The following is a 22,023-nucleotide window of genomic DNA, read 5'->3' as shown; positions in this document are numbered from 1 at the left end:
AAACTGTTAAGTTGGCATGAATTAAAAGCCAGTGTGGAATAACTGGAATGGAGATAGTAGATGAATTGGCAAAAAACGCTGTGACACAAGGAGTATTAAATCATTATCTTTGTACGTCTAGAGATATAGAATAAGACACATTCAAAGAGCTTAACAAAGAATGGAAAGAAAGATATATTGATGAGAATATAAATACAGGAAACCATTACAGAGCAATCAGAAACCATATTACGGATAAATCTTGGTTTGCTAAAATGGAGTGTACAAAGGATATGACAAGAACTATATGCAGAATGAGATTTAACCACTGTCTTACACCATCATATATGTTTAAAATGAAGCTAGATGAAAGTCCACAACGTACTTGTAATCAGATGGGTAACCTATAACATAACATTTTGTACTGTTCTCTTATTTTATTTTCAATAAGGTTAATAATTTTTTAAATTCGCTGTATTCTTTGACTGATGTCCACCATCCCATTAATTTAAGTTATTTATTAACATTAGAAAACAATGAGTTTTTATATAGATTATTGTATAAACATGTTTTAGATATTAAACTCAATTTGTAATTTGTTAGAAAAAAAAATTAAAAAAAAATTATAAAAAATAAAAAAAAAAATGTATAAGAAACAAATAAAAAAAAGGAACTTGGACAGTCCACAGTAAAGTAGCTATTGAATTAAGTAGATAGCTGCAGAACAGTTTACTGCGGAACTCTGAGGACCTCATCACTTATTTTATATATAAATAACTAAAAGCACCTAATAGAAAAAAAAGACTATATATTATAGCTCAATACTAGTAATAGATTTAGGATAAGATTGTATAGGAAACAATGACTAATTAAAAAATGAGTACAAATTGTAAGATTGGATTGGCGAATTGATTTAGTGTCCGCAGTCATTTAAACACAAACAAACAATACCCAACTTACATTTTAATAAACATGAAATCTGCCAAATTTTAAATTAATATACATCTACCGATAAATCACAGCAAATGTACTTTGTTATTTTCAATGTAGGAAAATTAAAGACATTTCAAATAAAACTGTAATAAGTCTGCTTAATCCTAAAATACGAATATTATCCTCTTCCTACCAATACCCCATTTTCAGTTCAATAAACATTAAACCCGCCAAATTTTAAATTAAGACACGCCCACCCACCAATTACAGCAAATGTACCTTGCTGTTTAGAATGTAGTCTCTTTTCTGACCTGCAATCTCCACACTTCATCCCAAGACAGCGAACGAAACACACCAAGTTTGTTGGCTCTCGTGCCATAGAGCCACGTCGGCGGGCGTCCCGACGTACCAACGAGATCTCCTTGACTAAGAATCCATCAATATTTCAAAGGGTAAGTCGATATTCTTTGTACAAACATCAATAATGAGTAAGACCAGTTAATTTCGTAATTTACTGACAGTTGTGTTTGCTATTTTTCGCTAACTGATTTACAAACAAAATATTTCATTTTTTCGTTATTATTATTTATCGAATATCATTTAACCAGCGACCTCATTAAGTTTTATACAAAACAAGAGTAAAAGTAGGAAAAGTCAAGATCATAGAAAATGATCAGGTCGATAGGCAAAGAAAAAAATAAATGATTGCTGGAAATTATAGAAGCATTGTTCTGAAGCTATTTTCTTGTGTTCTGAAGCTTATACTAATAAAGTACAAAGTACTGAAATAGTTAAATTAATCAATATTAATTTTTTTTTAACCAAAAATTCTGAAAATTTTGAAATACTCGATAATTTTGTCCATGAGAATATAACATACATTCGTTTCTCTAACTATTAACCATTCTTTTCAATTGGCTTACTTCTAAAAGTATAATTCAAGAAATTTGATGGTTTTCCACCCAATGAAAAAGAAAAAGTTCTATTTTCATTTAAGACGCACAGAAAAAAGAACAGGATTAGCGGCAAAACCGGATGTGGCGTAATTGCTAGCGCGTACCACCGCGAGAATTGCCAGCAACCTCATTTGCATCTATATGGGTTCAAGCGAGAGTTTTCTCTGGCGCAAACACAGGTGGAAATATTTCACGAGCTTATCACAATGATATTCATTAGAATAATTCGCATTGCCGTGAATTGAGACGGTATTCATATTTTTTATTCTTTCTGACTGAAAAATAATTGGGAGGAATCATCCGGTTTATTGTTTTATTTGAACTGGTAAAAATTACTGTTATAGAAAATTTTAAATTATGTTGAAGTGTTTCTTCGTAATGTGTACCCAAAGGGTGTATTTTTTCAATTGTTTGTCAATATGTTCACAGTTGTCCACAATATTCAAATTTTCTAGATATTATTAATTCTTTTATTTTCTAAATGCTACTATTTATTTCTTCTAAAACTAGTAGTACGATTTATTTTAGGAATGCTTCGTTGGTTGAGTAATTTAGATCGGAAACACTTCTGCAAAATTGGAAGTCATTATCCGATTTCAACCTTTTTTTATATATCAAGGTATACTACGATATATATTCTCAATCAGAAATATACAGTCATGGAAAGAAATATCGAATATTTTTAAATTTTCAAATTTTTTTTTGTAGACACTATTATTTCAAAATAATTTTAGATTACTGATGATACTCATATAGTAGACTGATGTACTTAACTGATTTGAAATAATTTGACGTTAATTTTGACTTTTATTCAGCATTTAGTGACATTCGTACATTTTATCATAAATAACCTTCTTTGCGTAAAGAAAATCATAGTAATTCGGTTATTTTCAGTTTAATTTATTAAGTTTAATTATATTATTTGCCATATATATTATTATTATATTATTTAAGTTAAAAACAAGTATGCCACCAATTTGACACTGCGATGAAGCTCAGATAAGCACAGATTGTAATTTTGTACGAGGAAGGATATGCACAAAAAGATATCGCACGACGTCTCAGGAGAAGTCAATCTACAGTTTCGAATACTTGAAAAAGGTACCGCGAAACAGGAAATTTTGTACGAAGGCCTGGTCAAGGACGTTCAATTTGCACAACCACAATTGATGGCCGTTTTTTGGTTCTTAATTCTACACGTAATCGTTCATTGACATCGATGCACCTCAGAAATGAGCTATTAAATGTTGGACAAGTTAATGTGAGTTCAGAAACAGTTAGACGAAGATTAAAAGAAGCAAACTTAAAGCCCAGACGCCCCGCCAAAGTTCCACGTTTTCTCCAAAATCATACAGCACGTCTTTTAGGATTTGCAAGAACACATATTCAGTGGAATATCGACAACTGGAAAAATGTTCTTTTAACTGGTAAGACCAGAATCCTATTATGGAAGCCAGATGGTCAAAAATACGTCTACAGAAGAGTTGGAGAACGATCCGCCAGCTGCAATTTTGCCCAGACCGTTAGTTTTGGAGATGGTGGCATAATTCTTTGGGAAGGTATTTGTTGGGAGGTACGCATCGCACTTGTGGAAGTGATTGGACGGATGACTGGTGACTCTTACGTTTAAAACATCCAGTAATATCATGTTTTGCTATATGTTGGTTACATTAAATATGAAAGATTCATGTTAATGCACGATAATGCTCATCACATGCCGCTGTCATAGTGAGTAATTATCATGATGAGGTCCAAATTCGAAGATTGGATTGGCCACCGTTTAACCCGGATTTAAATCCAATAGAGCAGATGTGGGATCACCTTAAACCTTGCATACAACAAACAAATCCCGTTCCAAATACGATAGAGCAACTATGGGTTGCTGCACAGGATGAATGGAATGAAATTTCCCAAGGATATGTCCAAAATTTACTTGCAAGCATGCCGGGAAGCATGCAAGCAGTAATAAGAGCTAGAAGGGGGAATACTCGTTACTGATTATGCACTTCTTTTAGTTAAAAAGACTTGTTTAAGCAATTTAAATTCGCATTTAAGTTTAGAGTAAAATAAGCTTATTTACCTAATATTAAGCATTTATTTTTTTCACAATTTTCTTTGCATAAAAACTTAAAATTGTTCAATAAAGATTGTTAAAATAAACTCTATTTCACAATAAACTACTTAATTGACCAGAATTTATTTTGAAAAAAACAAAAATTAGAAAATTTAAAAATATTCGATATTCTTGTCCAGGAGTGTATAAATTTTACCAGTTATCAAAAAAAAAATACAACACCAATATTTGTTATACACTATAATATATATATATATATATATATATATATATATATATATATATATATATATATATATATATATATATATATATATATATATATATATATATATATCCATCTGATTGAAGATCGATGGAACATAATGATTAAAAATAAATCTCATGGTATCTGGACACCTCCATTAGATATCAACCAATATCAGGCACATATCAATAATAAGCTACTACTGCATGAAACCTCCGAGAATCACGTTAACGACTTAAAAAATTGCATCATAGACGCCTTACAATAAAGTCACCGAGTGCACTGTCCTAAAAGAAAATCAGAGAGTAAAATCAGAGAGTCCATATATTGAAACGCTGCTGGATCGAAGAAGACAAATGAGAAGCGATAAGAATGCAGACAGCCACACTCTAAGAGAAATGAATAAAACTGTTTCGAAGGCAATCAGGAGAGATTTAAGGAAATGTAAAACCGATAATATTAAACGCACTATAGACAAAAATAACAGCCTAAAAGTTCTACGTAGAGTGCTAACGAATGGGAAATGCGAAATTCATAAATTAAGAAAGAAGCAAAATGAAATAATATCACGTAGAGACGAGTTAATAAAGGTCGTCGAAGAGTTTTACGAGAAATTATATGGAAGTAGACGAGAAGATCAAACAGGAATACAAACAGCCATTTCAAAGAATGCCAGAGAGATAAAGGTATATGAGTAGAAAGCCCCAGGAGATGATGCAATTGTAATAGAAGATATCGTAAAAAATGGAGTAGATATGCTATTAAATAAATTAAGGAAACTGTTTAATCTATGTTTGCAGCAAAGAGAGGTGCCCAAAGAATGGAACAATGCTATAACCATCCTTTTGCATAAAAAAGAAGATAGAACGGACCTAGAAAATGATAGACCTATTAGCCTGTTGAACCACATATACAAGCTCTTCACTAGGTTAGTGACATCAAGATTGGAGAAACAATTAGATTTCTAATTCACCTCCATACAGTAAAGACACTCATTGAAAAATCTATAGAATACAACAAACCTCTTGTCCTCACTTTTATAGATTTTCATAAAGCGTTCAACACGATCGAAATAGACGGTCTTATAAAAGCAATGAATGACCGCAGGATTGACCATATATAGGTATAGTGAACTTATTTACAATATTTACAAAAATGCCACTATGACTGTTAAGATAGACGATAAAACCCGACCAATAAAAATAAAACGTGGGGTAAGGCAAGGAGATACATTGTCATCGAAATTATTCATAACGGCTTTAGAGTATGCCTTTATTTAAGATGGTCAATAGGGACCACAGAGGAGTAAAAATAGACGGCGAAAAGCTTAACCATCTCCGTTTCGCAGATGACATTGTCCTTATCACAGATAATTTAATAGAAGCCACAGATATGTTAAATGAATTGGACTTTGCATGTTCGAAGGTGGGCCTCAGAATGAATTTGACCAAAACTAAGTTTATGACAAATATGGTCCCCAATAACCATTTAACTATTCCATACAAACTAGTACAACTGTTGCAGAAATATACGTATTTGGGTTATAAAATAAGAATCAGCAGGGATAACCAAACATGCAAAATCCAAAGACTAATTACTTTAGCTAGGGTAGCCTTTGGAAAACTGCGAGAACCACTTAGGGCCAACATACCAATTAGCCTCAAAAGAAAAGTATTTGACCAATGCGTATTACCGGTCATGACATAAGGGGCGGAAACTATGACTCCAACCAAGACTACGGCTTCGAAACTAAAAGTGGCACAGATACGAATGGAACAGTCTATGCTGGAAGTGACGTTGCGGGACCGAATAAGAAACGAAGATCTGCGAAGGACAAGTATTGCGGATGAACTGAAATGGAACTGGGCAGGCCAAGTAGCGACAATGCACGACTAACGATGGACGAGCAAAATTACAAATTGGAGGCCAAGAACAAAGTACCTCGCTTTTAAAGATGTCTATTCGATTTACAGATTTTTGAGTCAACACCCAAGTTTCACATCCATAGCTCACTATCAGTCGGATTATCGTCTTGTAGATTCATATTTTTTTTATACGTCTCGTGATTTAAATATCGGCTTCATAGCAAACTATGCCGTATTGGCTAGGATGATTTTTCTACTAAGCTCTGCATCGTCAATGTTGTCCTTTGTGATGTTGGATCCTAAATAGATAAATCTATCTACTGTTTCTACAAGTCAATAGATCCTTTCCCTGTTCAATTAGTTAAATCAGAGTTAGCAGCACTGTTGGCGAAATGTACGTACAGCAGACGAATTTTTTGATGCAACGAGACAAACAGCTATGCGACACAACTTGTTGCAGCCGAGGACGCTACACCAAACCCCCCGTTTGCATGCTTGGAGTCCCGTCCATAAAGTCTAAAGTTAGACAATTTCTCGGATTAGTGCATTGGGTGGGATTAGTAACAAAGATGAGCTATTCATCTCATCAATGTCGAGAAATCCATTTGAATTTTTATTACGCGTGGTTAATTTTGTTGGTATTACAAATGTAGAAAAAGTGACAAATTGTATCAAATAACGCCCCTGCTGAATATTTTAAAACCAAATTTTCAGTAGTTGTATGTCCCTAAGGAATTGATTGTATAGACAAAACTCTCGTTCCATTTACGGGGAGACTAGGGTTTCTTCAGTATATTAAAACAAAAAGGCTCAAATATAAGATAACGTTATTAATTAACGTTATTATTAACCTTTGTTCTGCGTTTGTATATACATATAACATCAAAATATTTGCAGGCAAAGAAGACACTTGCAATTATTCATTGGAAAGATAAGAGGAACATCCTTATACTTTTTACAAACAAGAAAACATAATGAGGGAAGTGGCTTGCAATCAGCAAACAGAACTGAAACCTAAAATTGTACTGGACTACAATAAAGGCAACGTAGCCGTAGATTTATTAGATCAATTAGGTACCTATTCAAATCCACTAAGGATAAAGTGGTTCCGAAAAGTGGGATTCGAACTTATCCTAACTACATCTTTAGTACATGCCTACATTTTATATAAACCGGTAACAGAAAACACAATATCCATACCAGATTTTAAAACAGATGCTTTCAAGCACCTAATAAGAGCAGAGGAAGCTAAAAGCTGTGCCAGTAAGACACCAACATGTACAGCAAACCACATTAATAGAGTGAAGAAAGAGGGAATAAGCATAGGAAACAAAAATGTGCAGGAACTGCTACAAAAAAATTCTGAAACAGACGGTCGAAAATATGCCATGAACAAAACCGAAAACTATGAAAATGAGCCATTTTTTTTACAAAGACTGTTAAAGTTCACACATAATAAAAGGAGAAAGACAGTTAAGATTTGATTTCACGTATAGTGCGTCTGTATATCCGCTTATACGTATTTCACCCTAATAGGGATCATCAGAGACGGATATTCACAGACGCTCTGAACGTGAGAGTATACCGAAATAAAAGGAAAAAGACAGTGTCGACGACAACCCATTTTGTATTTGAACGGTCCGCCACTGCAGCCCAGCCAGCCAGCTAGTCGGTACAGACGACAGATGACAGAATGACATTCCATCACCAGCCGTTGAGAAGCATAGAACTATTTGTTATTGTTTTCATATTTTTGTGCAAATTCATAAATAAATGCAGTATTTTAGACTATTAATTAATTTCAATGAATACAGTCCACTACAACAATAAACATTGGTCCATTCGACCCGATATTTGTGATAAAATCAGTGCTAAAAGTGATTCACAGTTAACGGTCAAGTGAAAGAACACGTGGGATTGCCGAACAATATACAGCCAAAAATACCGGTGAGTTCCCATCTGATTCCTATACCTATTTATATTGTTTTTGTTTGTGTAAGTTGCATAAAACTATTTACAATCTATATATCTATTTAAATTCAATTCGAATCTATTTGATTAATAAACAATGTCGGACGAACACTTAAAAAGATTAATTAGAAAACGTGCTGGTCATAAGGCTTCATTTACAATTTTCTCCAAATTTCTAGAGTCTATTAAATGCAAATTAGAATTACATGATGTTGAAAAAATCGAACTAAGCGACAGAATAAATAAACTAGAAAATACATTTTTAGAAATTAAAATTATCCAATCAGAAATAGAAGAATTGGCAGACGATCCCGAACCACACTTTGTGATAACTCTTTAAACCCATTTATTGACCAGGATGGTTTAATACGTGTTGGTGGTCGCTTGGTTAACTCGGATTTTCTATATGACAAAAAACATCCCATTGTCTTGGATTCAAAACATCATTTCACGATATTATTTTTCCGTCATGAACACCTGCGTCTATATCATGCAGGCCCTCAGCTGCTTCTATCTACTATTCGGGAGACATATTGGCCTATATCAGGCAGAAACCTATCTAGGTTGACTGTTAAACAATGTACTACTTGTTTACGATTTAATCCTAAACCTATACAACCAATCATGGGTGATTTACCACGTGACCGATTACTGTACACATTTCCCTTTGCCATCACTGGTATTGACTACGCCGGTCCGTTTTTGTATAAAAATAAGGGCAGAGGTGCCAAATTAAATAAATGCTATATTTCATTATTCATATGTTTTGCTACAAAGGCGATTCATCTTGAGCTCGTAACCGATTTGAGCACTCAAATATTCATGCTTGCCTTGCGCCGCTTTATCGCTCGTAGAGGAAAGCCAGCCAAATTGTACTCAGATAATGGTAGAAACTTCGTAGGTGCCATGTCTGAACTTAAAAGATTTTTAAAAATTAACAATGCACACATACAAGATTCATGTACACATGAGGGTATTGAATGGCATTTAATTCCGCCATATTCTCCACATTTCGGGGGACTCTGGGAATCCGGAGTAAAATCTTGTAAATTTCACTTAAAACGTTCACTTAAAAATACAAATCTTACATTTGAGGAGTTTGCAACAATACTATCACAAATAGAAGCAGTACTCAACTTCAGACCTTTGTGTCCTATTAGTCCTGATCCTAATGATTTAACACCACTCTGTCCCGCTCATTTCCTCATCGGTAGAATGCCAACGCTAGCTCCAGAACCAGATCTACTCCAAGAGATTCCACAACGACTCAATAGATTTCAACGCATCCAACAAATTTTCCAAAGTTTCTGGAAGAGATGGTCTTCCGAATACGTCGTCGAGCTACAGAGACGTTCTAAGTGGCAAATATCCAAGGGAGAATTAGTAGAAGGAACTTTAGTCCTTATCAAAGATGACTGTCTGCCACCAGCAAAGTGGAAACTAGGCAGAATAACTCACATACATGACGGATCGCAGAATACCGCTAGAGTTGCAAAAATAAAGACTCAAGAAGGTATCATCACGAGGTCATTCTCCAAAATATGTCCTCTCCTTCCATTAAATTGAAAGATTCAGGATCTTTCAAGGCCGGGAGTATGTCGACGACAACCCATTTTGTATTTGAACGGTCCGCCACTGCAGCCCAGCCAGCCAGCTAGTCGGTACAGACGACAGATGACAGAATGACATTCCATCACCAGCCGTTGAGAAGCATAGAACTATTTGTTATTGTTTTCATATTTTTGTGCAAATTCATAAATAAATGCAGTATTTTAGACTATTAATTAATTTCAATGAATACAGTCCACTACAACAATAAACAGACAGGAAAGATTTATTTTCACGGTCTTTTGCTTTTATTCCGGTATACTCTTTAGTCTTTATGAGTACTAGAAACCAATTCGCTAAAGATTTTTGCTTAGATAAGGAGATATGTTGTGGAATGCAATTTTAGATTCCCCATGTCTCTAATAACATCTTTATCAACGTCTGTTTTGCCTTGCAATTCTTAGAAGGCTAGAAGGCACAGATTAAAGCATAAATCTGAATTTGGTTTCGAAAAATTAGTTTACGGATTTATTATCAGATGTCGCTATTTGCGTCCATACGAAGCCATGTTGTTTCCCAAGGCAGGAAAGATTTATTTTCACGTTCAGAGCGTCTGTGAATATCCGTCTCTTATGATCCCTATTAGGGTAACATACGTATAAGGCGATATACAGACGCACTATACATGAAATCAAATCTTAACTGTCTTTTTCCTTTTATTCCGGTATACTCTTTATAAGTCCTAGAAACCAATTCGCTAATGATTTTTGCTTAATTGAGGAGATATGTTGTGGAATGCAATTGTAGATTCCCCATGCCTCTAATAAAATTTTTTTAACGTCTGTTTTGCCTTGCAATTCTTAGAAGGCACAGATTAAAGCATAAATCTGAATTTGGTTTCGAAAAATTAGTTTACGGATTTATTCACACATAATGTTGTATTACCTAATTTTTATCACTTCCTATAAATTAACTGGGACCGCAAGCTAACATTTTCCAATAATAAATGAACTATTCTTACAGTTTACTCTGTCTAGGCCACGTTGGCCCTTTAATGTGAGATATTGCACACAAATATGAACCAGCAGCCTAACAAGAATTTAAAAAGGTTTTGGCCCCATGGGACCAACTCGGTAGATAAATGCAATACTACTATTGCCCCGTGGGACCAACGTGACAAGGAAGTTATTCTAATGAAGCTGTACAAATTTATTTAGATTTGAACGCAGTTAACAGTTACCTATATAAATGTAATGTAGCTAGTATGTCGTAAAATTTTATGTATCATTACTTACCAATTCTTCCATTAAAGAGGTAGACTTCTTTGCATCTTCCACGTTTGTCTCCTTTAGGTTGCAAACGAAAATGTTGCTGTCTTCTTCATAAATAATTCCAGTTTCAGATACAGTGGTTAAAAATTTTCCAAATGATAACAGTTTCACTACCCTAATAACAGCCTCTTCCTTCAGACTTAAGCCTTTTTTCTCTACGAACGTCCAGTCTAATATGTCCTGAGAACCTTTCAGTATTTCCATACCTACAAACAATTAAAAATTAAAAAAAATATACTTACAATGTGTCCTAAAAGTAATGAATAAAACTCATAATTTTGTTCCTGATAGAGTATGGAAAAAACACAAAAACAAGTCGATTTTTATTTTCAAATTATAATTTTGTTGTTACACATCTAATTTTTTTCTATTATATTTGTCAAAGTTATGGCGTTATCAGCTTTTTACTAGAACACCCTATATTTAATTAAAGAAACGAAAAGTCCTTTCAGAAACAAATCCAACGGTATAGGATAGTTTAGTTATCCTTCTATAATTACTTTATGACATATTCAAAGAAATCTTTTATAATATACTAAGAGAAAAATGACAACAAATCAACGAAAAATGATAATATAGGAAAGACAGTTTCTTAAATCAAATGTTCAAAATAACTATCTGGCAGTAACCAATTCGATGTTCGAATCCATCAGTGACATTTTGAATGATAGTAGGAGTGATGTTTAAAATGTCTTCTCTAATGAGTTGTTTCAGCACTTCGATGAAACTCTCGTTCAATAAACTCTCGTCTACATATCCATAGATTTGGAAATATTTCTTGATCATTCTGCATTCATTGCTATAAAATGAGGCGGGGACCGTCTTCCTTACCTTGGTCTTCATTTGGAAGCATGGCTGCTAAGGCTGGGATAGGACGAAACGTAAAAAGTCTAAGTAAATATCTTCATTCAGATTGCGATCGAAAAAATATGGGCCAACTATCCGATGTCCAACAATCTCAGCCCAAACATATACTTTTTGTGACACTTCTATATGACCTTCTTGAAACCAATGTGGATTTTCCGTACTCCAGAAGCGTGTATTTTGTTTATTAACGGTTGTAATGTTGTGGAGTAAATGATTTTACGGTAGATAGCTCAAAATAGGTACGTACACTTAACGTAACTTCAAAACGACTAAACGTATTCTCAAAGGTAAATATGCTGATAAACTACCTACACAATGTAAGTACACAAAAAAGTTCAACCCCAATATAAAAGCTTACAATGTACGAGGCGTGTTTTTTAAGTAAGTACCGTTTTGGAATTAAAAAAAGACGTGCAAAGATATGACAATAATTTTATTTTTACATGAAAGCCTGTACCTTAATCTACTTTTCTACATAATTTCCGTGAATATTGAGGCACTTGTCATAACGTGGCACCAGTTTTTGAATACCCTCCTGATAAAATTCTGCCGCCTGACTTGTTAACCACTGCATCACAAATGTTTTGACTTCGTTATCGTCTTGAAGACGCTGACCGCCCAGGTGTTTCTTCAAGTGCTGGAACAAATGGTAGTCGCTGGGCGCCAGATCAGGGCTGTATGGAGGATGATCTAGAGTTTCCCATTTAAATGATTTGATGAGATCTTTGGTCTGATTAGCCACATGTGGACGGGCATTGTCATGCAGCAAAACGATACCCTTACTCAACTTGCCACGTCTTTTGTTCTGGATTGCACGACGCAGATTTTTCAATGTCTCACAATAAGACGCTGCATTGATTGTCTCATTACGAGGCAGAAACTCCACTAGCAATACTCCTTTTCTGTCCCAAAAAACTGTGCAGATGATTTTCCGGGCAGAAATTGTTTGCTTAAACTTCACTCTTTTGTCGTCACCAGTAACAATTTGGTCTAAAAAATCTTCACCTTCACTGTGGTACCGCCCAAGGAAAGTCAATGCACTGCCTAAACGTTGGGTTTTGTGCAAATCCGTCAACATTTTTGGAACCCAACGTGAACACAATTTCCGGTAATTCAAGTTCTCGGTAACAATGCGATACAAAACACTACGAGAATACTGAGGAAAGCAGTCGGACAATGATGAAATTGTAAAGCGTCTGTTTTCTCTCACCTTTTAGTCCACTTTCTACACCAAATTTTCATTAACGACCGAAGGACGCCCACTCCGTTCTTCATCATGCACATTTGTGCGGCCATCTTTAAATGCTCTCACCCATTTCCTTACCATTCCATCACTCATAATGTTTTGTCCGTAAACTTCAACGATCTCACGATGAATATCGATCTGTTTTACGCCTTTAGCACTAAGAAATCGTATAACAGCCCGTACTTCACAATCAGCGTGACTCACGATTGTTGGAGGCCTCTTAAACACTGGAGTAAACAAGTATACAATGAAGAATCAGACTGTAATGGCGTCAGTGCGTAGACAAGAGATGTAGGTAAACAGCGCTCATGCGCGGAACGCCGACCGTAGCGCTGCGGCGGCGGAATCGCAAAACGGTACTTACTTAAAAAAACATGCCTCGTAAAACAACAATTCGTCAAAAAACAAACAACTTGTTCTTTTTGCCCGAGGTGCTTACATACATATAATATTCGCATTATGAAATTATTGTTATAGTATTTTGCAAATAATCTAGTTTGGTAAATAATAGGTAAATAACCTCATAAATAAATTAAAATATAGATTGAACAGAAACTGTTTTTTTCCTATTGATAGAAAAAGTTCGTAATAATTTCGACAAAATATTCGTCCTTGTCGATACGTAGTGTATGAGTTTTCATATAAACTAAGCTGTTTCGTGATGTGCCTACATATTGTCTTCTCAGGCGAAAAATATAGCTGGTGCGGGGTCAAGTGGTGTAAAAGGTTGAACTTTGTTAGGTTTACTAGTACAGTTTCCTATTGTGGATTATGTTACTGAGTTTTCTTAACTATAGTTTATTTTTATGAACGAGAGTAATTAGCATAATTTTAACTGGTAGCTCCGACCACTCCATGGGCGTGCTCAAGATTAATTGAAAAATTACTTTGAATAATTGTAAAAAATAAATGAATTATTTCAGTGTGTATGTAAACAAAAGTGACCTCTTTTATCACACACTATATTAGAACTGACTGGCCTACATTAAAAAGGGTTTTAAAAAATTCACATTTTTTTAAATTTTTAAAAATTACAAAAGAGAAAAAGAGTTTTTAAAACCGTCTAAGGTATGTTAAATAGATGAATAAAAATATTAATATAAAACTTACAGCTACTTGTTACAAATCCAAATCAGATTCAGAAGATGAACTTTCAGAACCAAGATTTATAATAACTGGCTCGATCATTTTATCAGTAATATTGTCCAGCTTCCACATTTTTTCCTCTTCTTTAATAGTGTGATTTACTGCCTTTTCCCAGTTTTCAGGTTTTACATTATTTACGGCCTCCAAAAACAACTGTTTAACATCATGAATTTTAAAAGTGGTATTTTTTCTTGAAACTTCACTCTTTATCTGTGCCGATACCAGTTCAATCGGGTTTAATTCACAATGATATGGTGGGGATCTAAGTACTGTCATTCCACGATTTTTGGCAATTTCATCAATTTCGTATTTTTTAAATTTTTCTTTATGAAGGGCACACAACGAATAAAGTTCCTTTCTTATAGATCCGGGATGGTACGTAATATTTTTTGAACTCAGCCAATTCTGCAAGTCTTTTTTTAACCACTTGGTTGTGGGCAGTCCTTCTATAAGTCTGGAGTGATAACTTGCATTATCCATTACTATTACACAGTTCTTAGGAAGAAGATCTATCATTTGTTCGAACCATTCTTGAAAGACATCAGCGTTCATGTCTTCATGGTAGTCACCGGTACGAGTTGATTCAAAAGTTAATAAACCACCTTCAACAAAACTGTCTGAACTGCCAATGTGTACTATTATCAGCCTGCGTCCCTTTCCTGATGGTGGGTTTAAACCAGTAGATAAGTTATTTACAAAAGCGTGCCTTTGACTTGTAATAGTTTCATCCTGCCAAAATTTATTTGGTGTATGACCCTCGTTGATCCATGTTTCATCAAGATAAAATATTTTTCTTTTTTGGTTTCTCATTTCCTTTATGGTTCTTAGAAAATGTCTTCTCCATATGACAATATCGCTTCTTTCTAATAAAATAGACTTTCTGGGATTCTTTTTCCAGCGGAAGCCTATTTCTTTTAAAAGTTTCCATAACGTACTTCGACTCATTTCTGGGTAATCCTTATCATCTCGAACTAAGACAAGAACTTTATCCAATGTTGGAAATTCTTGTCTAAAGAAGAATTCATGCACTTTCCGTCGAAGTCCTTCTTTAAAATGATATTCTATTTGAAATTTTGGTTTCCCTGGAGCATTACGTGGCATTTGAAAACTACCACATTTCTCTTCTTTAATAACTCTGTACATCGTAGATTTCCCAACACCAAGTGTACTGCTAAATAACTCAACGGTCTCATCAACACTTTCACATAAACGTTTGTCTGTAAATGATTTAAAACAATTAAATATTAATGTTTTGACGTGACAACGTCTTAAATTAGGTTGTGGCTCGGAGTCACTCATGAAAAAGTGTAACGCCCGCTCACGTCTGTTACGATGAGTCACCGAACGAGAGAGAGGCCCGCCGGACCGGCGAATGCCTTGCGTCTCTCTCCCACTCAAACATGATCGGTCCGCTGCGCGCGCAGCACTAGAGAATTAGGCGTGTTGAATCGGTGCGTGCTTGTGTCTCTGGGAAAAGACGTTGTCACGTAAAATCTTCGCCCGTAAAACCGACTTTACAGGCAACCGATTTTTTTTTTCATTAACTGTTAGAGGACCAATTTTTCGGCGTTTACACGGCACTTCCAAATTTTCCATAACACTAGTATACACAATAAACTGCACCTTGCAACTGAAGTACCTACTTTTAGTGAACTGTTAAGAATTTTGAATACGCCACTTGGACCTTCCTATATAAAAAATGGAAAAACCCACTATCACATTTTCTGTGGAATAAGTTTAGAAGGTAATTATCTAGTCAATTACTGTCGTAGATTCCTGGAATTAAAGAATTAAATGTTTGATTGTTGAAACCCTTACTTCGTGGAATGCACTCATTTCAGATAAAATAAAACGTTTTATTTTATCTAAAGAATTAAACTTTATTTTGCAAATAGGCAAAGAATTAAACTTTATTTTGCAAATAGATAAAATAAAACGTTTTATTTTATCTAAAGAATTAAACTTTATTTTGCAAATAGGTAGGTACTTATTAAACTTTTATTGGTTATATATAACCAATAAAATAAACATCTTACATTTCTTGCAAATTCATTAGTACCTGTTAACCTCCATCACTCCGACACTGGCAACCTTATTTAGGGATTAGTAACCCTCACAACTATTGTATTCTATTCTGCTCCAACCTTTATACCTGGTGGTCATACTCAATTTAAAATTGTTTTCCTATATACTTCTGTAAACTTGTTGACAAATATCTGTTTTTCATTGAGTCACCCGTATCAACAGTTTAGGGATTTGCATACATAATTTATTGTTTTATTACTCTCTCATACATAAAAATACACTATAATGATTTCCTACCCACAAACAAATCAAGAACAAGAAATAGAAGCACAAAGAAGCCTCAGCAACATCTCAGCAAAGAAGCCTCAGCATCTATTATTATCTTCATTCGAGAAAAGACAACATGCAGACATCTAATGAAACAGCTTAGTTTTTACACAAAGCTCAAGCATATCGGATCGATAATGATGAATGAGACTTCGCCGAAACGTTTAACAAACTGGATTAGAAGGCACTCACTCAAAGTGGAAGAATATAATGATATGGAGAAGATACCTTATATAATAAAGTGGATGTTCATACCTATTAAGACAGAAAGATGTAGGATCATTACCTTTAAGCACAGTATCCTCAGACAATGGAATCTTAATTCCCTTGCTAATAACCTCCGATAACTTCAGACGAACTCCAATCATCTTCGGACTAGCCAAATTTATATTGACCAAATTTAACAAATAAGTTATCTGCCTTAAAAGACTGGCGGAATTCGATCCGCATGATTTGAGGACGTCCAGGTCGCTGAGAAGCCAATCGCTGAGTGTTTTGATGCTTTGTAAAGTTGCTTCTTCGGTGACGATCTCCAGGATGTCGTTGACGTCCATAAACTGGACGCTTCTGATCAAATCTTCTTTAGTTTTCTCGTGATTTAGCGGGTTAGTTTTTATACCGTTGGGGAGGCCGTTAGGAATGGAATCCTTCGGAGTGCCACAGTTTGATTCGTCGGATACCTAAAATGATATAAGATATTATTATTAATGTTGCTTATTATCGAGAATAATTGAAACTATTGCAAATTCATGGAACAAACCCAACAATCCTTAGTACTCAAAGACATTTTTAAAAAGCTAGACTGAAACTTCGGTCTTAACATAAATATACAATACATCAACCACTTGTCACAAGCTGACGACATTAAACTTATATCCAGCAAAAAAAAAGGAATTAAAGATAAAATGTGATAAAACTAAAACCATGACAAAGCAAAAAGAAGACCTTAAAATCACAGTAGTACGAACAGATATACAACAAAAAACTCAATACATATACCAGGGGCAAATCAGAAAAGTGAGCAAAGAAACTCAATCTAAATAGTTAAAAAGAAGTATAAGTCTGGCTTGGGCAGCATTTGGTAAAATCTCATATACTAAAGAACAAGAAATACCAGTATCTAAAAACAAGGATTCTAAGTGAAAACACAACGGTATATGGAAAGGCAAATGTTGAATAATAAACTGTTTAAAAAAGAAATTGGATTCGTAATAAAACCAACGTAAAAGAAGTACTCAAATGGAACAAAATAATTATACATTGGAGACCATGGAACTGGTCAGATGACATACTGCAAAAGTTGGACAGGGATATAAAAAATCCAAGATAAAGAATGATAAACACGATGGACATGAACCACAGACTAAACAGGCATGGATGCAAGTAATTAGGGAAATCTACTACCAACAGCCATACCTAGCCAACAAACACATTATAGGTATTATAGAAGACGTATAAGACGTAAAAGCCGCACAAAACCGAACAAACACATCCTCCCTTAACCAATCCAATGCATTCCTCGATAACACAGTAAAACAAAACAAAGTAGAAGAACAAAGACAACACACACAAATACTACATTACACTAATCCCTCAAAAATTTTTCTCTTCAAACAGTCTCTCTTTGAAAGAGAACAATCTCTTCCAAAACTTCGACTAACTAAAAGATTCCCCAGGCCAAAAGGCAGCTTCCATACGAACTACCCACCTTCTAGACCTCAAAAATCTCACGGAAAAACTTCGTTAAGTCACTGGAGATATAGCTATCTCCATAAACCTTGTGCGCAAAAACAAGTGTCACACCCCTACAATTCTTATCCCGCTCCCACACATCAACAACATTTCCACACTTAGTCATTGCCGGCATTGACAAAAATCTATCAGATAGACATCGAGAATAATCTATCCGAAAACAACTTTCCATTCTTCAAAATAGTTCGTATAACTGCCCGTTCTACTAACCATCCCCTCTCCTTCATCAGAGTTTTCACAAATTCTGAAAACAAGTTCGGTGATTTACTCCTGAATGGTATCAGGATCAAAGACGAGAAGGCGAACGATTGAATTGCGATATTTAAAGATCTAACAATTCCGTTCCAAATCGACCAAAATACTGTTCAAGATATTGCAAAAAGCGGACGTCTCAGCAGCGAATGCCCTGGAAAGTCGATTTTTTGTCCGTTTTGCGGCCAACATAGGTCCACTGCATGCCCTACGACAAATGTCTTTAAATCTCCCAACTATAACCGAAACCACCCTGCATTTTCACCAAGATGCCCTCACAGATAGGCCACAACCACAAACACAAGACAGCCACAACCCGTAAACAAGCCCCATTTTACGACCTTTCCTCGGAAATGAAATCCCTCATCCATTTCACGTTAATGATCCTTTTAAATGTCTTTCCTGAAAAGAGGAACGATACTGTCCGATACCTCAACCAATTTATTATATGAGTATGCCATATCAACATCTTCCTACAATAATACCACAAACCAAACCTTCACACAAGTACCTACATAAAACTACACAACTCACTCAAAACATACCATATAAACTCCATTCGCTTAGCTCGGGCATATTTTGACAGATTCATTGTCGGAAACCTACAACACAACAATTCCTACTTCTCAGTATTAATAGCTCAAGTATCCTACTATTGCATACTACTTTGTTTAAAAAAAGAAGAATTATTCTAAATAGTGAAAGTGTATACTAAACACATCAAATTTTGGGTAGTATATTTAAAAAATATATTTTAGTTGTTATAATTTAAGATAAATATTTATTATATGGTGTAGATAAATAAATATTTATTGTCGGTAATTCGCAAAGTTCTATTTTATGTACTATTTAGTTAGTTTATTATTAATATTGGCTATGAGTACGTGTACTTGGTTGTATAGTAATTTCCAGCCACTTTTAGTCTGTCAAAAAGTAACTGACTTCGCAAAAAAATAATTACTAAATTCACTAGACAGTTCGGACTGGGAATAGCGAACCGAGTTTACATACTTTACCTACCCTTTCGTTATAACACTCATTCAAATCCATACTTACACAAAGCTCATCAAAAACAACATTACTAAACATTATACATATACAAATAACAAGTACACCAATAACACACAAGCACACTAATAAATACATTAAAAGTGAGCATAAGCGTACACTCCCAAGAATCGCATTCAAACTACAAGGACAGGGGGAGATTGATTTTTTGTGGTTTTCCAATCTCATTGCACAACGATACCTATCCTAGGTGAGGATATAGCCACAGCAACCTCCATCTGTTTAAACACAAAAAAGAAAAAGGCCCAAAAATCTGAGAGAAACCGTTTGTTGCCAATGGAGCATGAATGTTGGCGGCAGGCTTGGTACCAGAACTGAAGAAGACGAGGAGCAAGGACTATAAAGAGGGCAAAAACAAACTGATATCACCCCCAAACCAATAATGTCATCCTTGAAGAGACAAAGCACCTCAACGACGCTTCATAACCTCCAGGCAGGCATGATGGAGGAAAGAGAGGGATGTATATATCCAAACATGGATATTCTTTGCCGATTAAATAGATTGTAGCAAGGTGTTAAAATTTTAGAGCTGATACGAAAAATAAATAATTAATAGGCGTATACGTAAACAGAAATATCTGAAAACCAGTTTGCATTTCAGATCAATAACAGATGCAATCTTCAATGCAATCATATATGCATAAAATAATTTCAAGGCATTATGCCTTATAGGTTGATATGGTATTCACTGAGCTTGGGAAATCATGATAGAATACGTTGAGAAGTTCTGTGATGAGCTATAATGATCGAAACTGAATGATGGGCATTTAAAAAAGAAAGAAAAACAACCAATTTATGTTGCAGATGAGAATGTCTACATTGATGAATAGAGACAAAAAAGCCTAAAATTAGAAATACAAATATTAGGGGAAGTCTGGATGCAGCTCCAATTGATGCCAAAATGACAGCATATGGTTCACACAGTTAGGACAGTATCAAAGGAGCAATTATAAAAAATAAGTGAAAACAAATTATACAAATAATGGTCTTGGGTCAACTTTTTGAAAGAAATATAAAAAAACAGAGGAAAACCTCGTAAGAAATTAACAAACATGGTTGTTCTTAGTAATCTGTAGATATCTACTTCTATTACGTGATTTTTCTCTGTATAAAATTAAATCTTGAATACAATTTTGTATTGTTCGTGTAACTAAAATGTGTAGGTTTTAGTATTGATAAGAATATTATTAATGCACTACTTTTTTAAAGAAACTTAAAGTAATACGTAAAGATAAAGAAGTCGCCTGTTTAAAAAAAAAATGATAAAGATGTGAATAATGTTAATCACTGATAGTAATGCAAATAATATGTTGTCCTTGTTATTTGATTATAAAATAAAAAAAAATGTTATAAGTTTTATTTTTGTCTATTTAATAGAAGCTATAAAAACCTATGACTGAGTCACGTGACGTTGATGGATGTCTTTTTGAGGGAAACAAAAAGTAATAGATCCAAATTTGACAGATGTAATATTAAGATGCCAAAATGTTATAAGTTTTTTTGTCTATTTAATAGAAGCCATAAAAACATATAACTCAGTCACGTGAGGTTGACGAATAAGTCATTTTTGAGGGATACAAAAAGTAATACATCCAAATGTGACAGATGTAATATTAACATGCAAAAATCGCTGATAGTCCGTCCCTCACAGAAGTCTCAAATACAAACGCTTCTGACTCTGATCTCACAAAAGCATTTTTCTGGAAAGAATTATAATAGGAAAAATTATTAATTTATTTCAATAAAGATCCACGATAAATTCACAAAAAGATAAAGGTCAAAAACAAATAATATCCTGACGTCAAAACTAACGTAGCATATCTGCAAAATACCAAACAACCGATTTGACAAGAAAGTACAACTAAGTAAGTCAAGTAATACTTTGACCATCACAATATACGTTTGTATTTAAATATCGCCCCATTTACACATTTTATAAAAAAAATATCACATAATAATGTGTTGACAAAAACATTGTAAAAACTCTGTTTGAAAGTAACGTTGGCAAGGTCACTGTTTGACATTGAATAGTTATTCTCACAATTAATACGTTTTGTGCAGTATTTTAATTTTAGATATATTTAAAAAATAAATAACTTCGGTATTTGCTTAGCATTTTATATCTTTATCTTGAAATATAAACAATAAAAATAATTCCCATTCACAGATAATGTGAATGGGAACAAATATAATAATATCAATTATTGGTGGTAGTAGATAGATTTAAAAATAAATATATTTTCATTATATTTATTATTATAATCATATCAATTTAAAAAACTAGTTCTAATGTCACAACAATTTCAGGGCATTAGAGTAGATTCGCAAAAGGAAGAAAACAAGAAACTGAAACTATTTTGTGACATTTTAATGTTATTTAGTATCATTAATGAAATAAACCACAATTTCAGTAACATATACACTGAGGTGCAAAAT

General features: G+C 34.2%; 1 protein-coding gene across 1 annotated transcript in view; it reads right to left on the bottom strand.

Moving 5' to 3' along the window:
• The window catches only part of Smg5 (Smg5 nonsense mediated mRNA decay factor), a 42,902-nt gene that overhangs the window by 14,323 nt on the left and 6,556 nt on the right, over nucleotides 1-22,023 (bottom strand). The window contains exons 3-4 of the mRNA XM_072544214.1: nucleotides 16,802-17,195; nucleotides 10,869-11,110 (exon numbers count right to left, since the gene is read on the bottom strand). Of these exons, the coding sequence (XP_072400315.1) occupies nucleotides 10,869-11,110; nucleotides 16,802-17,195 (636 nt within the window). The remainder of the gene's footprint in view (nucleotides 1-10,868; nucleotides 11,111-16,801; nucleotides 17,196-22,023) is intronic.

Source organism: Diabrotica undecimpunctata, chromosome 1, assembly GCF_040954645.1.
Source record: "Diabrotica undecimpunctata isolate CICGRU chromosome 1, icDiaUnde3, whole genome shotgun sequence".
Classification (NCBI taxonomy): domain Eukaryota; kingdom Metazoa; phylum Arthropoda; class Insecta; order Coleoptera; family Chrysomelidae; genus Diabrotica; species Diabrotica undecimpunctata.
Note: the sequence above shows the minus strand (reverse complement) of the source record. Positions and strands in the feature narration are given on the sequence as shown.